The sequence below is a fragment of the Corythoichthys intestinalis genome, chromosome 1 (assembly GCF_030265065.1).
Source record: "Corythoichthys intestinalis isolate RoL2023-P3 chromosome 1, ASM3026506v1, whole genome shotgun sequence".
Lineage (NCBI taxonomy): Eukaryota > Metazoa > Chordata > Actinopteri > Syngnathiformes > Syngnathidae > Corythoichthys > Corythoichthys intestinalis.
In genome coordinates, this window is record NC_080395.1 from 4,820,894 (window position 1) to 4,843,050 (window position 22,157).

General features: G+C 40.5%; 1 protein-coding gene across 4 annotated transcripts; it reads left to right on the top strand.

The window, feature by feature from the left end:
• The first annotated feature begins 12 nt into the window (after nt 1-12).
• Nucleotides 13-16,066, top strand: LOC130920647 (NACHT, LRR and PYD domains-containing protein 12-like). Of its 4 annotated transcripts, none has more exons than XM_057844016.1 (13): nt 13-3,586; nt 4,075-4,377; nt 6,143-7,967; nt 9,083-9,253; nt 10,921-11,094; nt 11,424-11,597; nt 11,905-12,078; nt 12,416-12,589; nt 12,929-13,102; nt 13,444-13,617; nt 13,958-14,131; nt 15,071-15,244; nt 15,319-16,066. In XM_057844016.1, exons 2-13 carry the CDS (start codon nt 4,122-4,124, stop codon nt 15,332-15,334), a joined length of 3,660 nt encoding a protein of 1,219 aa, XP_057699999.1. In that variant the 5' UTR covers nt 13-3,586; nt 4,075-4,121; the 3' UTR covers nt 15,335-16,066. The 4 variants fall into 4 exon arrangements, with proteins under 4 accessions (XP_057699999.1, XP_057700005.1, XP_057699990.1 ...); XM_057844022.1 differs by having other exon boundaries at nt 13-2,264; nt 3,495-4,377; XM_057844007.1 differs by having other exon boundaries at nt 13-4,377.
• Nucleotides 16,067-22,157: the final 6,091 nt, after the last annotated feature.

A 22,157-nucleotide genomic window follows, 5' to 3' on the forward strand; every position in this document is an offset into this window, starting at 1 on the left:
AAATGGCGTCTGTAAAAAACTCACGGATATCTACCTCATACCTATCGCTTAATTGTACTTTTTTTGTTACTGTCGCATTTCCTCCGATATGTTAGATGATAATTAATTGATTCAAACAAAGAAAAATTGAAAAACAAAGTTTCAAAGGGCAAATACATGAAAAAGAAAATCTCGACCACTCCTTGATGTCTGTGATTTCAGCATCACGACCCTTGTTATTGTCAGGAATGCGGGCAGGCAGGTGGTGTGGACCCAAATGCAGGGAAACAAAAGCAGCCAGACAGGTGGCGGTGATCTCCAAAAAACGTTTTAATAATAACTAACACAAACACAAAGTACAACCAAAAGTACTGGCGATCAAAAAGGCAAGGTTCAAACAAAACTTACTTTATCGGAGGGACTACTACGCGAGGGCTTGGACAGGACTTCGACAATGACATTGACATGGACAATGACGCAACAAGGAGGGAGGAGAAAATGGGAGCTTATATACACACACGCAGACAAGGGGTAACGAGACCACGAAGAACAGCTGGGTAACACAGGAGAATGCAGATTGGAGGATACACGAGGAGCAGGTACAACAGGTGAAATCAATGGGCAATCACAGGGACAAGTCACACGAGGAGGAAACCAACACAAAACCTAACAGTTATATTACAGTGTTTCACCCATAAAATCCCCCAAAAATCCAGCTGTGGCCATTCACAGCTGTGTCTTGACACTCGGTGATACATGCTACATGGAGTTTTTGAATTGAAACAAGGTAAGTACGAGATAATATCTTGTTAAAGTCATGGTTCTTTCATACTCTCACCTTCAGATAGGGTTTTGCTGTTTAATTTTTTTTTTTTTTTTTTTTTTTTTAATGCCCTCCAGTTCAAAATTTTTCTTCCTCCGAAAAAATTGAGATTTTAAGCTTTCCAATGATGTTTCACACATGCGTATCAGACAATTTTGAAATTTGGCCAAATTGGGGTCTCAGAGCAGAACTTCAAGTCACCTGAGTGTTTTCCGCCATATCTATATGATATGGATATAGACTATACTCGTTATACTGTGCTCCGAGTTGCTGTGAGACCCTAATACCAAGCTCCTATTGTAGGTCCTTAGGAAATAGTAAATGACATTTGTCGTCAGTGATATTGGACTGCGATAATAAAACGATAGACTTTAGCCTCTGCTGCCATGTCACGAGGCATCATGTCATCCAAACCCACTAGCTTCCATATGAGTGCTATGAGAAAAAGAAAAAAAAAAAGACTGGAAACAAAATGGCGGGTGAGACTTCGGCGTCATAAAGTCGAAATCACGTATGTTGGGTACGTCGTGACCGGGGGACTACCCGTATTTGTTAAGAAAGATTTTGAAAAGGAAAAAAGTAAATATTTTCTATTTTTCAGTATATTTGTGTATTTTTTTCATATAAAAGTTTCAAAAATAAGAGGAATAAACAGTTAACATCTCTATAGTCTGATCAGGTACTTAACAGGATGCAACAAAGCCAATGCATGTGAATATTATATGTAAGATAGCAAAAGGATTGTCTATTAGTTTCCTATTTCAATCAGTCATGTTCAGCGCCAGAACAGTAAACAAAGCAGATGCATTGCCTTTAACAGTCACTGCTTTTCCCACCAACACACTTGTGTTTCATCGCCTGGAACAGCAGAAACTGAGCAGGACAAAGGTTACCCAACCGTGTGCATTCTCCTTTTTAAGGATCTTCATAAAGGGAATCTCTAGCCACACACTGAGCAGAGAAAGGTTTCTCCCCAGTGTGTGGTTTTAAGGTTTTAATGTTGGAAGGAATCTTCAACTGCACACTGAGCAATAGAAAGGTTTATCACCAGTCGGCGTTCTGGTGTGTCTTTCTCAGCTTCCGTTCAGACCAAATTTTTGACAACAAACTGAGCAGGAGAAAGGTTTCTCCCGAATGAGAGTTCCGGTGTGTCTTTTGAAGCTAACGCTGTGAACAAATTTTTGCCCGCAAACTGAGCAGGAGAAAGGTTTTTCTCCAGCGTGTTGTCACGTGTTTCAACACCTAAATTACGACTGGGGTACGGGTTACAGGAGGTAAATGTTTTACAGTTTGGTGAAGCAAACAACAATTCTCATTGATGCTACATTGATGATCACATTGACAGCAGTATACGTCAAAGCCATTGACTGCCATATACGTCAATTCCATTAACAGGAAGTGACCTGCAATCAACAGAAGGTGACCCGATATCAACAGGAAGCGACCAACCCTCCAATAAACAGTAACTAGGCCATGTTAAAGCTATCACATAAGAATCTCTGATCAAATCTAGACAGTTGAACGTTCAAATGAGGTAGCTATTTCATCAACTTCTCTCCGAACATACTCGACGACCAGCAATTCCACTGTCCCAGTAGAAGCGTCGTTTCACATCTACAGTATATCTATACTTGACTGTATATTGCTCAATGTTGCTTCTAGTTGTTTTGGTGAGCTACTTGGGTCTTTCAACTCGCATTTGCTGATTGTTTCAAAAGCAATTACTTAATAATGTTTAAGTGCAACATTAAAAGTATCTCTAAAATATAATGGAAATGTAGACCATCAAAATTTACTAGATGCTTTTCCTTAGCTTTTTTTTGCGCAAAACCAACGCACAGAGACGCGCCTGCGGTTTGGGTGTGTCCTTCGGTCGTTGAGGGCTTTGGTCCTGAGCGCAAAGCATTTAAGTCAGTCACACAGCGAAGAGACGAGGACAAGGACTAGGTGAGAGGCTCGTGTAAGTACTTTCAGTTGTTGGATAGTCAGTGTATCGTTAGCTCAAGTTTGTTCATAGATTTGTCAGTTACTGGGTTTGGTTGTTTAGCGATGATTACATGTGATCTCATTTTAGTTCGATTGGTCAAATGGTGGTCAGCTTTTTGCTAGTTGATCAATTGTACCGTCGGGTCAGGAAGATGATTCAGTTTTTCGACTTAAAAAGTAGGTGAATCCTTAGGAGCTTGCCCAATAAAGGCTAAGACAAGCAACCGATTTTAGGTCCTAGGAAATAGTTTGTGCTGATCTTGTCGTCAGTGCTAAGGGTGTGTCAAGTGGTGGGGTGATTATAAAAAAATTAAAAAAAAGAAAAGAAACCGACTTTGGCCTTGGCTGATATCTCACCAGATATCGAGTCACATAAACTCATAAGTTATGTTATGAGTGGAATTGGAGTGCGATAATAAAACTATAGACTTTAGCCTGTGCTGATATCTAGCCATATATCTGGTTATATATACATCAATTGCTCAGAAATTTTGCTGTCGGACCTCTTTGCAATAGAAAATATAGAATGATTGAATATTTTGTTTTCATTCGTTTCAAATATTTTCTATGTCAAAACATGTCATTTTGTAGCTAAAAAAAAGTAAGCAATGAGTGTTGTTTTCCCGGGAAATGTCTTTTGTGTCATGTACCTTAAATGGTTTACAAGCTGAAGTTATGATAAGCCATGAAAAGTTGTCGTTCGCAGATACCTGATCGACGGTCACATCGCTCACATGTTAACAAGGAGGAAAGATGGAACTGTTGGAACACTGTTGCTGCCTCTAGTGCTCGGTTAAGGTATAGTTGCACGGGGCTTAAAATCTCCGCCGAAGGCATGTAAGCGAGCAAATCATAATGAGAAAAAAAGGAAACAAAAGTAAAGTGCAACCCAGGAAACAATTTGGAAAGTAGTGGAGTAAAAAGTACATATATGTGCTGTAAAATGGATTGAAGTAAAAATGTAAAAAATACCACTTCATATTTGTACTCAAGTATATATACACAAAAATGTACTTATGTACAGTAATGAAAGATACTTTTTCTTCGTTACATTCGACCACTGCTAAGAGGAAAGAAGAAGATTGACCTGACATTTGTGTTTTGCGTCATGTCACTCAAACGGTTTATGAGCTCAAGTTACAATAACTTTACCTTTATATTGCTCTGCACCAAGCACTTTAATGGAAACTAACCCATAGTATTATTGTTGGAACTCCAATCTGAATTTCGTTGTTATCTTGACAATGACAAATAAACTCTGAATCTGAATAAGTTTTCATCTGCAGATACCCACTTGACGGTCACCTCCCTTACCCGTTGATAAGTCAGAAGGATGGCTCTGGGAAGCAGACAGAGGGAGCTGCTGTTGAACACGCTGATGGAGCTGGGGGAGAAGGACTTCGAGCACTTCAGGTTCCTCACGGACCTGCCTCAAAGTGTGCGTGAAAACACCCGCCAGGCGTACATTGCTGATGAGCTGATAAAGAAGCACGGCCAGAACACTTTGGACCAGACCATCATGCTTCTGGAGAAGATTGGAAACATCAATTTGGCCGAAAAGCTGCGGAGCGACATGCTGAAAATAGAAGGTTAGCGTCCCGTGGTAGAAAGCAGGTGACTTGAAAACTGTGGAAGTTAACGATGACACGACCCATGGCAAAAGTTTTGTTGCTCATCTATTTCCCAATCTCAACTCCTGAGACATAACCATTGCTTCTCATTTTGTGATCATTTGTTGCTGCTCTGTTGCTCTTAAGATGCCCTTAGGAACAATAGATAGACTTTGTTTCTCTTTTTCATCGAAGACATATCTGAGAATGGTGAGCTCTTTTCAAGATCTCATCAATCGCTCTTCCTCATCTCATTTATTTCTTCGGAATCCATCACTGGAGCAATAGATGAGGCCATTTTTAGCCACACATGAGAAACATGAGAAATGATTAAAAATTGAAAATAAATCCTTAGTTCTTGAAAAAAAAGCCATTGATCGGTGTAACAGTACATTGAATTACTTTTTTTTCAGCACATGACAGCAGTTTATATAAATAGAAAACAGTTCAATTAAAATAAAAATAAATTACATGTGGGACACCATAAAATTAAATCGCTCCTCCAACTAATCATTGGCATGGTGTTTGTACAATGAGAGGGGTCTCCGCATGTCAAAGAACCAGTTAGATTCCTCTCATTTTAACCCTTTACACTCTGAGCAATTTTTGTGAAATTAGGCGTTGTGTTTGCTATGAGTATTCATTACCCCCCCCCCCAAAAAAAACTGCGCAAACCTGCCTTGTTGCACATATTTTTATTCCTAAATCATCAAATGTCATGAACTTTCATTTTCCAAATTTCTTACATTTTTGAAAGTTTCATCACCACCTAAAGTCAGAGAATTTCACATGCCAAATATGGATAATCGCACACATTGCTTGATGACTGATAAAGGTTTTGACAACTGACCATAAAAATTGAACATCTTAGCTTCCATTTGACATATTGCACATCGAGGTTGAGCAAATGAGCAGGGTGTCACTTACGTTTCAAAAATGGCACTATTTGACAATAGTTTGTAAACAATCCACATTATTGTCACGAAACTTGAAAACTCGCACTTTCTATTCATTTCAATGAAATGAAACGTCATCTTTTACATCTGGGAGGGGTCTGTTCTTACCTCTGGCTCTACCTCTCGCCCTCTCGGCCCTTGGAGCTAGTGCTGTATTGTTCGTGAACGATTAGTTCTTTTTGAATGAATTGTTTGGAGAAATGAGACTGAACTAATCACCTTCTGCACTGATTACTTCTTAAGGAAGTTGGAGAGTCAGACAAGGCAGCGAAAACGAATGATATAGTGTATCTCTCACTTCTGAATCTACGACGAGCGGCCAATGAGGAACCTGCGTGCAGGATGAGGAGGGACCAAGCAATGTCACTTCCCGTTCAGTTATATTGCTTAGCGGTCTTTGGTGATTCGTTTGGCAACGTCACTTCCCGTTTACTAACCGAACGCTTCATTTGGGCGGGTGTGGGTGGCGAGATGTGGGGGGCGAAAGATTCATTAACGATTTGTTTGAATGAGTCTTTTTACTGAACGAACCGGAATGGATTCGTTTCCTCAAGTGAACGACATATCCCGTCAGTACTTGGAGCTCTGGCAGAGGGTCGATCTGAAAAGTGAAACAAAATATAAATTCTATCGTTAACGAATAGCCATTTTCAAACAATTTTTAAATTCACACATGAGTATCACATAAAAGTAAAATATAATAATGTAACGTCATAATTTATCATTGAATTTTTTGGTGTGGAATGGAATTGTTTTGTCCTTAACGGGTCACCGCTGCTTTCTTGCAGGCACCGACTTCTCCGTCCACGATGACGATCAGATTGCCAGATTGAAGAGGGAGCTCCAAGACAACCTGCGGCGTTTATACAGGTTTGCTCCTGAGGGCAACACCGAGCGGTGGCAGCAGCAGCCCCTGGAGGACGTCTACACGGAGCTGGACGTCACCTACGGGGCAGACGTCAGCCCAGACGGGCGGCATGAGGTCCTCCAGATGGAGACGTGTGACGCCGCGGCCAAGCAGTCTATCCTGCCGTGCGACATCTTCAAAAGCCCTGACGGGAACCTGCGACCGATACGCACGATGCTCACCGTCGGCTTCGCAGGAATAGGAAAAACCTTCCTAATTCAAAAGTTTGTGTCAGACTGGGCCAGCGGTAGTACCAACCAGGACGTGGACTTCATATTTCCTATCACCTTCCGCGAGTTAAACATGGAGAAAGGGGAGAGCTTTACGTTGGCCGAGCTGATCCAAACTTTTGTCTGCGGAGACAGGCACATGAGCGAGAGACTGAACAATATATTTGTCCACCTGCAAACTTCTGGGAAGCGGGACTTTGAAAGCAGTGGGATCAAGATCTTGTTTATCCTCGACGGACTGGACGAGTGCAACTTCAAAATCGACTTGAAGAAAGTGAGGAAAGTGGACATGGATGTGAGGGAAAGCTACCCGCTGGAGGTACTGCTGGCGTATCTCATCAAAGGGAATCTGCTTCCTTGTGCCCGGGTTTGGATTACCACGCGACCCGCGTCGGCCCCCGATATCCACTCCAACTTTATCGACAGCCGAACAGAGGTGAGAGGATTCACCGATTCTCAGAGGTTGGAGTACTTCAGGAAAAGGTTCCCAAATAAGGAGCACGTCATTGAGCACATTCGGAAATCTCGCACCATCTACATAATGTGCCACATTCCGATTTTCTGCTGGCTCACCGCAATAGTTCTTCAGGATCATTTGGACAAAAGGAAGGAGGGAGAGCTTCCCACAACGCTGACTGACATGTACTCAGCGTTTGTAGGTAACCACCTGGGAAACTCCAAGGAAAGAAATACAGCGGAGTATATCCCTGACGTGAAAGCGCTCGCCAAGCTGGCCTTTGACCACACCATGAATAACTGTCAGATCTTCTACGAGAAAGACCTGGTGGACAGCGGTTTTGATTACAGTCAAGCTGCAAAACACTCCGGAATATTCACTGAGGTCTTTAAGGAGGTCCCTCCGCTCAGGAGAAACAAACAGAAGATGTTTCAGTTCGTTCATCTGACCATCCAGGAGTATATGGCCGCATTACACGTGATGATTTGCCTTTTCCATGACAACAACAACGCACTGGACAATTCAGGATGGAAAAAAATATTCATGCCTTTTAAGCGGGAGACAATCACTGAGGTGCACAAGTCAGCTCTCGAGAAAGCCTCGAAGAGTGAAGGCAACCTGGACCTATTCCTTCGCTTCCTCTTTGGCCTTTCCTTGCCATGCAACCAGGAACTAGTGGGGGAACTGCTGAAGGCTCCTCAGGGCTGCGGGCAAAGCAAGTCAAAGACAGTCGAGTTGATCAAGAAAAGGATAAAACAGAACACTCCAGAAAAGAATGTCAACTTGTTCTACTGCCTAAACGAGCTGAAGGACGACTCCTTGCTGAAACAGATCCAGCAGGAATTAGCTTCAAAACGTCTGTTTTGGTATGAAGTGTCAAATGACATGTGGTCGGCCCTGGCCTTTTTCTTACTGACAGACGATGAAACCAAGAAGTCCTTTCAACTTTCCAGCTACTCCCGATCGCCTTTGTGGCTCGAAAAGCTGCTGTTGGTGGTCAAGGCTTCTCAAAAATCCGAGTATGTGCTCCAAAGTGAAATAAAGTGGAGTCCGAAAATTCCAAAAGCACAATGGCAAATCCAAGAACAAGTGCACAAAACACAAGCAAAACAACTAAAAATTACGAAACAATCAAAAATCACAAAAGATGAATTTAAAACAACTAATAGAAATCACACAAAAAAATCAAATTAAAAAACAATTGCTTATAAGAAAAGTCGACAACAAATCTGAAAACAAAACAAAATTAACTCATTCACTCCCAACAACGTGTTCATATATTTTTTGGAACACCTTAGTTTGCTACCAAAAACGTATAGAAACAAGAAATTATGATCTTTAACTGCTCATAACTGAAGAACGGAAAAGTGTAGAAAAACTTCTTTTACTGATGAAAGATTGGAATCGACTTGTTCTTTTATGTGTAGCCATGAAACCCAATATTCTGTAGTGCTTGACAGATCAGCCAAAATCATTGTCAATGAACAAAAAGCGATGGTTTCTGAAAAATGTCTGGGAACCAGAAATGGTTGGCACTGATGGCGAAGTTGACTCGTGGCTGTTTGGACGAGAGGAAAGATAACTTTATGACCACGTCTATTGCTCCTTTTGAAGTGATGATGACAGTGTGCTTCGTTGCAAAGAGTTCATGCTATTACTCGATATGAACAAATTTAATTGTTGCCTAACCCTAATTTCAATGTGTGTAATGCTCCAACTAAGTCATTGACATAAGTAAAGACGGGAAAAAAATTGCAAACAAAAAGCTGGGTCAGTGTAACAGGTTTACCTAAAGTTCATCCTGAAACAGTAGGAGATCCAAAATCTTGAAAAATCTCAAATGGGTCAAAATTTGGGTTAAATCCAATCTATAATCTTGGGGGGAAAAGAGACTACGATTCACCCATCGTGGTTGTACGAGATGACGACATCCAGCACAAGTAATGTTGGTGATATTATCACGGGAAAATAAAATGCATAACGCCTTTGGATTTTGTCATTTGCTCTTTATTTTTTGTTGTCTTGTTTTGTATCTTGAAATAAAATCTATTATTGTTTTTCAAAGCACCATACTAAATCAGCAGAAGTTAGGTTTGGCTCACTCTCACGACTTCCTCCTTCTTGTGTTCTCCAGCCTAACGGGTTGTAACCTGGACAAAGGCAGCTGTCACCTACTGGCTCCCGTTCTCAGTTCTCCATCCAACCTGAGGCATCTGGACCTGGGCTTGAACCCTCTGTCGGACGAAGGGGTGGAGATCCTGTCGAAAGGACTGGCCAGCCCACACTGCAACTTAGAAGTCCTCACGTAAGGAGCTCTTCCACTTAGAAATCTACCTCCAGTTCGTAATCTTCCGCGGATACGGTTGACTTATCGAATGAATCACCGTTGCTACTAGCCAAGGATAAGGGCCAAAATATACCGGACGCGTCTTTGGTCCGGGTCTGGCGAGCGTTGGAGCCAATGAGTTTCCATTCTATCCTATCGTTCAAAGTATAGTGGCCGCGTCAGTGCTCCGGACTGTCTGTGGACCATGCGTCCCGGAGCCCGCCGGATGGGTTTAGGCTATTTTCTATTTTTGCCAGAGATGCATCCGTCAAAATGGGCGGAGCAAGGCCTGGAGTCAACAGCCCAGTTGATTATTCACGGTTAAAACACCTGCGAAGATGGACGAAGAACCCTTCATCATGGAGGTGGAAAGTCACAATGTGATTTATGATGCAGATCATTTTTCTAAGACAACAATGAAAAGGAAGCTGCATGGTGTCCACAGCAGATGGACGTTGAATTATTATGCAAGTTATGAAATTTAAAACAGAAATAGTGCCACAAATTCATGGTAAACGCAAAAAAAAAAAAAATTCGGGAAAAAATTGTTCAGTCAAATCAAGTCCACCTCTATCTCTGCTTCTCTCATGAGTACAGACTGTGTGTTTGTCGTTGCTTTTAATGCCACATTGTCGTGCGCGATTACCCGAGAGCTCACGACGGGACGGAGTTGCCGGACCGCAGCTGTGGGCAGCCGGTATATTTTGGCCCTAGGCAGACACAATTTTGCTTTGAGTAGAACCTTCATCACTTCTACCAGGTTCCTTTCCCGACATCAGGCAAATATCTCATTTTCATTCCAGAAAAAAAAAAAAAATCCCGTCAAGTTCACATCATTTTTCATGCATCGAACATGTAGTTTAAAGCTTTTTAAGGCCTGGATTTTCTCAAAATCCATTTCATGACTTTTAATGCTTTTCAATCACCCGAATAAACCCTCTATTAGTCAAGGAAAAGCCAGACACGACTGTCATGCCACTACTGTTTGTCATGCTTTGTGTTAAAATGATCAAGAATTAATAAGTTAGTTAAAATATAAAAATTGTTGTCCAAAGCTTTCATCTGAAAAGCGTTGGGAGTGAGACCTCTCGTTTTCCAGTGAACATGCATTTATGCTGAGGGCCAGAGCATCTGTCGCAATGAGCGATCCTTGACGCCAACCTTTTTTCCTCTTTTCAAGCACGTTTCTCAGCGCCCATGAGGCTTGAAAGTAACATCGACGAACTTGCTCTGCCAGCTAAGCCTAGGCTAACCTTCATCTTTGTAAGTTTTTACTTAGTTTGTATATTGAGTTTGAGAGAAAAATGTATTTTTTGTTTTAGGCGAACTTTTTCACTATCCACTGATTTCACTGAGACATTCCGTTGTGTTTGTGCTAAGCTACTCACACGCAGGAAGATATTATTATATTACATTTTGAATGTATTCATTTGTATTTTAGTTACCAACAAACAATTTGAGACCTCCATAAACCCAAGAAAAGTACGCCTTGTCTCTGGAGAGTTTCATTTTTTTGGTTCGCTGGCTGTAGAGCAACACATGTCACGTGTTGTGAGGACAGCTCAACGATGTTACTTTCAGCAGAACCTTCATCACTTTAAGCAGGTTCCCTTCTCGACTTTAGGCAATTATCTCATTTGCTACAGGCTGGTCCACTGCGGGCTCACCAGTAAAGGATGTGTTTCATTGGCTGAGGCACTCAAGGTAACCCCCTCCCATCTTCAAGAGCTGGACCTGAGCTGCAACGATCGATTGGACAAGGGGGTCGAGATCCTTTCGAAAGGACTGGCCAGCCCACACTGCATCTTAAAAATCCTCAAGTAAGGAGGTCCTTCAGTTCGTAATCTTCCATGAATCCGGTCAACTAATCAAAAGAATCTGTGCTGCTGTTAGCAGCAACTCTAATAAAATTTGTAATAAAAAACAAATAAATTCCCGTCAAGTTTACATTATTTTTATGCCTCAAACATTTAGTTTAATGAATTTTAAGGCCTGAATTTTAGAAAAAACCATTAATGCTTTTTAATGACTCGCATCAACCCTGCCTTAGTCAAGGAAAAGGCAGACACGATGTTACTTCCAGCAGAACCTTCATCACTTTAACCAATGTTCCATTCTGGACTTCATGCAATTATCTCATTTGTTACAGGCTGCTCGACTGCGGGCTCACCAGTAAAGGATGTTTTTCATTGGCTGAGGCACTGAAGGTAACCCCCTCCCATCTTCAAGAGCTGGACCTGAGGTGGAACAATCTGTCAGATGAGGGGGTCGAGATCCTCTCGAAAGGACTGGCCAGCCCACACTGCATCTTAAAAATCCTAAAGTAAGGAGGTCCTTCAGTTCATAATCTTCCATGAATCCGGTCAACTTATCAAAAGAATCACTGCTGCTGTTAGCAGCAACTCTAATAAAATATGTAATAATAAAAATTTAAAAAATCCAGTCAAGTTTCATTATTTTTAATGCCTCAAACATGAATTTTCACAAAATCTATTAATGCTTTATAATGACCCGCATCAACCCTGCCTTAGTCAAGAAAAAGGCAGACACGATGTTACTTCCAGCAGAACCTTCATCACTTTAACCAATGTTCCATTCCTGACTTCCGGCAATCATCTCATGTGTTGCAGTCTGCAAAAGTGCAAGATCACCAGTAAAGGATGTGTTTCATTGGCTGAGGCTCTCAAGGTAAACCCCTCCCATTTTCAAGAGCTGGACCTGAGTGGCAACAATCTGTCGGATGAAGGGGTTGAGATCCTCTCGAAAGGATTGGCCAGACCACACTGCATCTTAAAAATCCTCAAGTAAGGAGGTCCTCCAGTTCGTCATCTTCCGTGGATCCGCTCAACTAATCGAAATAATCGCTGCTGCTGTGAGCAGCAACTCTAATAAATTATGTAATAAAAAAATAATAAATTCCAGTCAAGTTTCATTATTTTTAATGCCTTAAACATTTACTTTATAATGGATTGTAAGGCCTGAATTTTCACAAAAAAACAGTTAAAGAGTTTTGATGCTTTTTAATAACCCGCATCAACCCTGCATTAGTCAAGGAAAAGGCAGACACAATGTTACTTTCAGCAGAACCTTCATCACTTTAACCGGGTTCCCTTCTTCTTGCAATTATCTTATTTGTTGCAGTCTGGAACACTGCGGGATTACCAGTAAAGGATGTTTTTCATTGGCTGAGGCACTGAAGGTAACCTCCTCCCATCTTAAAGAGTTGGACCTGACCCAGAACAATCTGTCGGATGAAGGGGTTGAGATCCTCTCGAAAGGACTGGCCAGCCCACACTGCATCTTAAAAATCCTCAAGTAAGGAGGTCCTCCAGTTCGTCATCTTCCGTGGATCCGCTCGACTAATCGAAAGAATCACTGCTGCTGTTAGCAGCAACTCTAATAAATTATGTTATTAAAAAAATAATAAATTCCAGTCAAGTTTCATTATTTTTAATGCCTCAAACATTTAGTTTAATGAATTTTAAGGCCTGAATTTTCACAAAATCTATTAATGCTTTTAATGCTTTTTTATGACCCGCATTAACCCTGCCTTAGTCAAGGAAAAGGCAGACACGATGTTATTTCCAGCAGAACCTTCATCACTTTAACCAATGTTCCATTCTGGACTTCAGGCAATTATCTCATTTGTTACAGGCTGTCCGACTGCGGGATCACCTGTAAAGGATGTGTTTCATTGGCTGAGGCACTGAAGGTAACCCACTCCCATCTTCAAGAGTTGGACCTGACCCAGAACAATCTGTCGGATGAAGGGGTTGAGATCCTCTCGAAAGGACTGGCCAGCCCACACTGCATCTTAAAAATCCTCAAGTAAGGAGGTCCTCCAGTTCGTCATCTTCCGTGGATCCGCTCGACTAATCGAAAGAATCACTGCTGCTGTTAGCAGCAACTCTAATAGATTATGTAATAAAAAAAATAATAAATTCCCATCAAGTTGACATAATTTTTAATGCCTCAAACATCTAGTTTAATGCATTTTTAGGGCCTGAATTTTTACAAAATCCATTCATACTTTTAATGCTTTTTATTAACCCGCATCAACCCTGCATTAGTCAAGGAAAAGGAAGACACAATGTTACTTCCAGCAGAACCGTCATCACTTTAAGCAATGTTCCATTCTGGACTTCAGGCAACTATCTCGTTTGTTACAGGCTGCTCGACTGCGGGATCACCTGTAAAGGATGTGTTTCATTGGCTGAGGCACTGAAGGTAACCCACTCCCATCTTCAAGAGTTGGACCTGACCCAGAACAATCTGTCGGATGAAGGGGTTGAGATCCTCTCGAAAGGACTGGCCAGCCCACACTGCATCTTAAAAATCCTCAAGTAAGGAGGTCCTCCAGTTCGTCATCTTCCGTGGATCTGCTCGACTAATCGAAAGAATCACTGCTGCTGTTAGCAGCAACTCTAATAGATTATGTAATAAAAAAAAAAATAAATTCCCATCAAGTTGACATAATTTTTAATGCCTCAAACATCTAGTTTAATGCATTTTAGGGCCTGAATTTTTACAAAATCCATTCATACTTTTAATGCTTTTTATTAACCCGCATCAACCCTGCATTAGTCAAGGAAAAGGAAGACACAATGTTACTTCCAGCAGAACCGTCATCACTTTAAGCAATGTTCCATTCTGGACTTCAGGCAACTATCTCGTTTGTTACAGGCTGCTCGACTGCGGGATCACCAGTAAAGGAAGTTTTTCACTGGCTGAGGCTCTCAAGGTAACCCCCTCCCATCTTCAAGAGCTGGACCTGACCATGAACAATCTTTCAGATGAGGGGGTTGAGATCCTCTCGAAAGGACTCGCCAGCCCACACTGCATCTTAAAAATCCTCAAGTAAGGAGGTCCTTCAGTTCGTAATCTTCCATAGCCCATGGTCAACTAATCAAAAGAATCACTGCTGCAATTAGCATAACTATTTTCAATTATGTTAAAAAAAAAAAAATCCTCTCAAGTTTACATAATTTGAAATGCTTTGAAACATTTAGTTTAATCCCTCTTAAAGCCCCAATTTTCACAAAATCCATTTAATGACCTAATGCTTTTTATTGACCCGCATTAACACTGTATCAGTCAAGGAAAAGGCAGACACAGTTACTTTCAGCTAGAGGCGCACGATAATTATAGGTCTGATGACAGGAAATATGACATCATCCCAATAAATCTGATAACAATATATGTTATCGGGCCTATTACGGTAATAATATGTTTGGCACAGTGTCGGATTGGGATGTGTGCGTTGGTTTCCACGCCTGTTTTGCCAGTATGCAAAGTTTTGTTCCTGTTCTCGAGGCCGTATTTTTCCTTCACTGAGTGATAAACCTTACTATGGCAATGAGCAAATGTTTGCATTTTACAGTGTTATGTTTACAAGTTCTTGAGAGGCCTTTTGGTTATTGATATGGAATTGCCAGGTTAAGAAAGTTGTTTCATGGACCAAGACGACAGGAGTCTCCTCTCCTATTGCACCAAATGTTTTATCTGCTGACAAAGCAGAATACCTGTTGGGTTTATGTTTGTTAAGGATCTGTGCGCATTGTTCAGGGGAACACATTGTCAATGGTGTTGACTGATTGATTGTGATTGAATCAAATTAGATTTATTTGAAAACATTAATATGGACAAGTTATTTGAAGTCAAAACTGTTCTTGTCTTTGTTTTGTTCATGATAATAATGTTTCAAAAAATGGATATCGTGCACCCCTACTTTCAGCAGAACCTTCACTTTAAGCAGGCACCCTTCTTGACTAAAGGGAATCATCTCATTTGTTGCAGGCTGTCACTGTGTGGGATCGCAGATAAAGGATGCATTTCATTGGCCAAGGCTCTCAAGTTAAACCCCTCCCATCTTCAAGAGTTATTTCTCATCAACAATCGAATAATTGAAAAAGAAAAGAGGGTCTTATTGGAGATCAAGGAGGATCCCAGCTATAGCCTGAAGACTGTCGAGTAAGATCTAAACAATGTTGCTTTTGAGAGTGTAAATTTCATGTTCAATATTTATTGTTTGTATCTTTTTTCAGATTTAGCCAGAGGTAATAAGAACAACGTTTGGTCCGAGGCGTCAAGAAGGGCGAGTCATTCTAAATATTCATTATTAGAAGACGTCAAGTCCATTTGGTCTCCTTCAGATTGAGTTCAGTGTCACATACTCTCTGACGATCGCTAAAGGACCAGGTGTCGGCGCTACGGGCAAGTGGCCTCGCTCACAGAATTCGAGGAGGTCGTCATTTCTTCTGGTTCTTTGCAGCCACATGGAGGTGGAGTTCATCCATTTGTACTGGAAGGGGCTGTCCAAAAGGATTGGACTTTGAGCACCGTCAATGGCAGCCATTGAGTTCAATAGGTACCCTTTAAAGGGTTAACTTATGTTTTTCACAAATTTAAAAGACAATGTCATACGTACACCTGAAATAGTTTTGCTCATTTTGACATGGTTGTTTTAAATTTGATCATTCTCACTTCTTTGTGTAAAATGTTGTTTTGTATGAGAACATTAAAATCCTAATTTGATCGTTTTTAAATATCATCTAACATTTAAAAAAAGAAACACATTAATACTACACTAGTAATGTTTCATTTTGTTGACGTGCTTGAAATGGAGGAAAGTCAGGAGGTCGAGTCTCCAATACAATGAGAAGAATTACAATTCCAAGTAACACTGACTCTGATTGTATGGTTTTTAAAAAGAAATGATAAGCAGTATATGAGTTCTTTTAACCAAATATGTTTTACTTGAGTGCATTTAATGGATGACCCCTTTTTATTTAACTTGAGTCATATTATTTGGAAGTAACGCTACTCTTTCTTGGGTACAATTTTAGGCTTCTCTACCCACCTTTGGAAAAGTAACAAACGACACGTTTATGCCAAAGTAGCAAGAGTAGCATTTTATCTTCAGACATCTATTCAAGTGAAATGTTTGGTGTGGTGAAACTACTATTAAAAGTACTTTTTTTTCTCTCCAAAGGTCGATATAACGGAATAAAAACTATGCATCACTACCCGCCTCACTGACGCCACCGGGTGAGCCCTTTCAGTGCAAAGGGTTGGGTCTCCTCTAAAGTCCCGATAGGATGGATAGGAAAAGAAAACACCTGTTCAAATTTTCAAAATATTTGTTCGTCAATGGCAGCAAATGCATTCACAGAGACATTATTGGAGTGGAAAAAATTGGTAGTAACCTGTTGGTTTCTTTTTTTATTAATAATTAATTAAAAAATATATGCAAACAACAAGAAAAAAGCAAATCCAAAAATAATTGCATATAAGAAAATGCAACAACAAATCTCAAACCAAAATATTGAACTCATTCACTCCCAATGATGTTTTATAGAACATTTAGGTTCGCGTTCAAAAATGTATCGGAAAAAAAATATTCGCTGATTTTCAACTGCTCATAACTAAAGAACGGAAAAGAGGGGGAAAAATGATTTTCATGATTCAAGATTGGAATCCAGTTCTTTGTTTTTTGGGTTTGTGTAGCCATCAAACACAATATTCTGTGGCGCTTGACAGATCAGCTAAAATCAATGTAAATGAACAAAAGGCAATGGCTTCTGAAAAATGGATTGGAGTGAATTTTTTTTACCCAAACTGAGTTGGAGTTTTTCTCCAGTGTCTCCCAGTCAGTATGGATTGCACGTCCAGCGCCATCACTGGCAGCCAATGAGTTAAATTTAGGGGGGAATCACATTTCATGGATGAAAGGTTAAATATTCTTTAACAAGAAAAATGTAATTTTAAATATCAGCTAAATGGGTCACTAATGTATTGGCATGAAAATGGGTCAGGGGTAAAAAAAGGTGAGAAGGGTGTGGAAGAAATATGTTCTGAACATTGTACAATTAGGGCTGTCCCAGACGACTAATTTTCTCCCGATTAGTCAGCCAACTATTTTTACAATTAGTCAACAATGCTAACGTTTACAGTGTTTAATATAGATGTGTTTCCTTATTTTGTACATCTGAACTTTAATTCTACGGCGCGTTAATGACCAATAAACATCTGTGAAAAGAACTGGAGTCTCATATGCCATCAACACGCACTTGTACAAGCACATACCCTACGATAAACGCGGCCGTGAAAATGACCGCCCTCATTTTTATTTACCGTGCGATAAATGGACTCATGGCATATCGCGACAGGCGATAAACATGTCGTTAATTAGCTAGATGGATTTACAATCTGTCAGCTCCTGTTGTCTTCTAAAATTACAACTGGGTGAAGGCGCTTCAGGTGTTCATTCAAGGCCGACGTGCAGCCAAGCTTGGCATTGAAGAGACAGGACACAACAGTGTACCCTCCTTTGTCTGGGTGAAATAAGTCAATGTTTTGAACCCTCTGGTGCACTCTTTTGGCTTTTTGCCGCTTTCCCCGCTTGTATAGCAAGCGTCCGTCATTAAAAAAAATCTCCCGACCCCATTTTCTCCTCGGATCTACACAATTCACAGAGGTCACCCTTTTTGACTTCAAAACGGCAAATTTCTTCAAAAGGTGAGAGATTTTCATGCCTGAACATATATAAACTCAAGTTGCCTTGATGACATTTTACAAAATAAAAGCATTTCAAGTACTGCCTTTTTCTGTACTTAAAAGCAGCTCTTGAAAGCCAATCGAAATGAATTCACGAGATGTACCACTCCACCCCACCTGTTTACAGTAACGAGGCCTGTTAGGGCACTGCAGCAGGCCTGCATGTTTTTTATTTTATTTTTTTTCCCCAGTCATTAGTACTCATTCTACTCACCTGTTCTGCACACCTGATCATCATCATCATCATAGCTTCTCTACTTAAGCCATGTATATGGCGGAAAACACTCGGCAAAACCCTTTCTGGAGGTAAGAGCATGAAAGAGCACAATTAAAGATGTCATGACTTTAACGAGATATTATCACGTACTTTTTTTGATCCAAAAACTCAATGTAGCATGAGTGTCAAGACACAGCTGGATTTTTGGGGGATTTTATGGATGAAACATGGTCATATAACAAGGGTCGTGATGGAGAAATAGCAGACATCAAGGAGCGGTCGAAATGTTCTTTTTCATATATTTACCCTTCTAAAAGTTTTTTCCCCCCGATTTCTTTTGTTTGGACCGATTATTTATCATCTAACACAGGGTTCGGGAACCTATGGCTCGCGAGCCATATCGCTTTTGACTGCTGCATCTGGCTCGCAGACAAATCTGATTATAAAAAAAAACAAAAAAAAGAGTCGTTATACTCCTTTGCGCGTTGCGCAAAACGGCGACGATCCCCGGCGACTAGAAATCCGGTTCGCAGTTATTTATTTGTCTATCAATCGCATTTGCAACGCAGATGAGGCAGACACTGATCGAGTGGGGTCGCCGTATTTTGCTGTCAAAAAGAGCGGCCGATGTGCGCATGTGTGTGGTAATTTCCCCACGGTTTCAGTTCGTTTTTCCCGCTAATTTTAGAAACCCTTTTGAGATGATGGCAAAAAGATAAAAAAGACGAGGCGTATCGTACTTTTCAGCAGGAATGGACAGAGGAATTTGCCTTTGCGGAGAGAGCAGGCTCTGCGGTGTGTCTAATATGCAATGATAAAATTGCATCTATGAAAAGGTCAAATATAAAGCGGCACTTCGACACCCGCCATACTACATTTGCATCGAAATATCCGGCGGGGGACAACAGGAAGAAAGCATGTCAAGAGCTTCTTACAAGAGTGCAAACTAGTCAGTAGCAACTCCGTGTTAGGACCAAACAAGGTGACTGGAATTCGGCTAGCTTTTCTGGCGCTTTAGCAATAGTGAGGAACGGGAAGCCATTCACCGATTGGGAGTACGCCAAAGCATTCATGCTTGACGTTGCCAATGAACTTTTTGACGATTTTTCGGATAAAGACAAGATTATTAAACAGATAAAAGACATGCCCCTGTCAGCAAGAACTGTTCACGAACGTACCATCATGATGTCAAATCAAATTGAGGCAACGCATGAGGGACATAAATTCAGCTCCATTTTTTTCACCCGCTTTGGATGAGTCAACGGACGTAAGCCGTTTATCACAGTTCAGCGTGATCGCAAGGTATGTTGTCGAGAGGAAAGTCCGGCAGTTTTGGCCTTGCAAGGGAAAAGAGGGAAAGATTTATTCAAGTCCTTCATTGAGTTCGCTAAAGAAAAAAAATCTACCAATGGACAAACTTGTGCTCCGTGTATGGTTGGAAAAAGCATAGGATTCGTGTTGTTTCTTCGTGAACATGAAAAGAGACGTATCCTCAAATTCTCAATGCCTGCATGACGCTTAAAGCGCTTGTGACACGAAAAAGCATGTTTATTTCATAATACACGCGGTATTTTATGCTCCTGAATGATATGGACCGCTTGGATGTTTGTGGAAGCGATCGCTATATTTATTTAGTTTTTTGAATCCCGCGCCAGGAAAATGAGTGACTTCCGGCTTCGGTCTCGCATTGAGGAGGAGGGCGCTGTGACGTGTACGGTCGAAGACGTCCTCTTCACGCTACAGTGTACTGTTGTGTATGAGGACGAATGATTCAGCTGATTTTGCGGATTAATACTTTAATTTTTTGCATCACGCCAGCCAAACGGCTGCAGAAAAATCATTCTGTATGCGCCTTTTTGGAGTTTCAAAAGGTTCCCATTCACCGTGGATATTTACTGTGGGACCACTGGACTTACAAGGAAGTGAGTAAACATCTTGTTTTGTATTATGTCAAATACGAATACAGTGATTACAAAGTAAACACTATAAAATTCCTTTAAATAAAGGACTACTTACGTTTGATCATTGATAGGCATGTAAAAAGCTATCCTCATGCTCATTAGCAGTTAGCTGTTAGCGCGTTAGCTACACAACAACTCCAGCCACCCTCCTCCAGGGGACGAACTGTAAATTGCTCTCCGCCGGGTGGTTTGCCGATCCGCAAAGAAACTCGACAACCGGGTCGTCATGTCAAATAATCCAGGCTAGTTATGTGTGATTTTCCACTTCGAAGACTTTGAAACATCCCTCGGTTCGGGTTAGCATGTCGGCTAGCTGTCACTCCTTCTGGTCTGTTTACATTCTCCGAAGCCGGGGAAGGGAAATGACATATGTCCGATTTAGGTGTCATAAAATATCGTTCGGGAGGTGTGACAGTAAAGGTAAAGTCGACAGTTTTGACCATTATGGAGTAATTTTGCCATGTCGTCTTGAATAAATGGATTTTTATTATTTTATATTCCATTTAGCACAAGTTATTTGTCATGACCATGCCATTTATTTAGCAAATGGGGAAAGTACTTGGGTAAAAAGAATATCCTGTAAAAATATTCAAGTAAAGAGACAGAAACAATGACATTTTGCCGCTCTCTTCGTCGCGTTTTCCTTGTTGTGAATAGTTCCCCCTCGACGTGCTGACTGGTCCTTCTCAAGCCATTTATATAGCTATTGGGGAAAAATACTTGGATAAAAAGACTATCCTGTAAAAATATTGGAGTAGAGAGACTGAAACAATGACATTTTGCGGCTCTCTTAGTCTCGTTTTCCTCGTTCTGAACAATTCCCCCTCAATGGGCTGAATAGTAAAACCGATGAGCCCAGTCTACCGCTGACGTCATCCACCTGTTGGGGACGCTAAAGCCCTATAATGGTAGGCGTGGCTAACCGGCAGATTAAAAGACTAATTTCTCGTCATCTGCGCTTTGCTAAATTGTTGTATATAGTCGAATCGTCTCAAAATATGATTCTAATTCACATAATAATGCCATTTAAGACTTTTTTTCTGGTGTCGTATGCTCTTTAACCTCATCAAGTATCAACCAGACTACAAAGCCATCAGCAACACCATGCAGCACCAGAAGTCGCATTAATGCTGAGAAATACTCATCATTGATTAGCAACAGCATAACAATGTTATTAAAAAGAATTTGGAGACTTATTGTACTTTAAAAATGTTGAAATGACATAAAATGCACACATTACTAGTATTTTAGTTTTAAATATATTGTATGGCTCTCACGGAATTACATTTTTAAAAATGTGGTGTTTATGGCTCTCTCAGCCAAAAAGGTTCCTAACCCCTGATCTAACGTATCGAAGAAAATGCGACCGTAACAAAAAAAAAAAAAAAAATAAATACAATTAAGCAATAGTTATGAGGTAGATATCCATGAGTTTTTCACAGATACCATTTTTTTTCATTGTGACATAATTTGTTTAAAGGTTTAAAATATGCGAGTGAATAATTTTATAGTCTTTTTTTTCCAAAACAAAATATTAGGCATCAATTAATGATTCTAAGCTAAAAATGACAGGCATTTTGAATAATAAATATAATTACTTACCTTTGTTTTATGGCTGGGTTGAGACAAAAGTGGTTGGGCGATGTCTGTAAACGGGGGTTTCCATGGTAAAACGGACAAATTATAAATAGTTTGGGGGGCTTAATGCGCCACGAATCTGCTATGGCAGCATATAGACATATTGTTCTATGAAACACAACAGTTGTTTTGGCTTAAAATACACCAGGGAGTGCAAGAGCAGAAACTGCTTTTTCAGTCTTGTGTTTTCTGCTGTATACATAGCATTTTTTAAAAAAATTTTAAACAGAAGATCCTGCCCTAATACGTCGGGAAAAAATAATTACGTCCACACCTGCACGTTTGTAAAAAAATAAAATAAAATAAAAACCTTCCACAGCCAACCGCATTCATTCATTTTTAAGTACATTCATAACAGTGCGTGAAAAATAACTGTCCATCATACGCGTATTCTTTGCATGGTTCTTCAATATGAAGAAGCAATAGTTTGTGGAAAAAAAAGTGGAGGCAAAAAGCACTTGTCTAATTTACTCGAACTGTAAACATTGGTCTCATGTTTGACGTGGGGACA

What these genes read in the sequence shown, in the direction of transcription:
- LOC130920647 (XM_057844007.1), top strand. Translation starts at nt 4,122, where the DNA reads ATGGCTCTGGGAAGCAGACAGAGGGAGCTGCTGTTGAACACGCTGATG. An exon ending in TGCAACTTAGAAGTCCTCAC is followed by an intron (nt 9,254 to 10,920) that starts GTAAGGAGCTCT and finishes CATTTGCTACAG; the next exon opens with GCTGGTCCACTGCGGGCTCA. An exon ending in TGCATCTTAAAAATCCTCAA is followed by an intron (nt 12,079 to 12,415) that starts GTAAGGAGGTCC and finishes TATTTGTTGCAG; the next exon opens with TCTGGAACACTGCGGGATTA.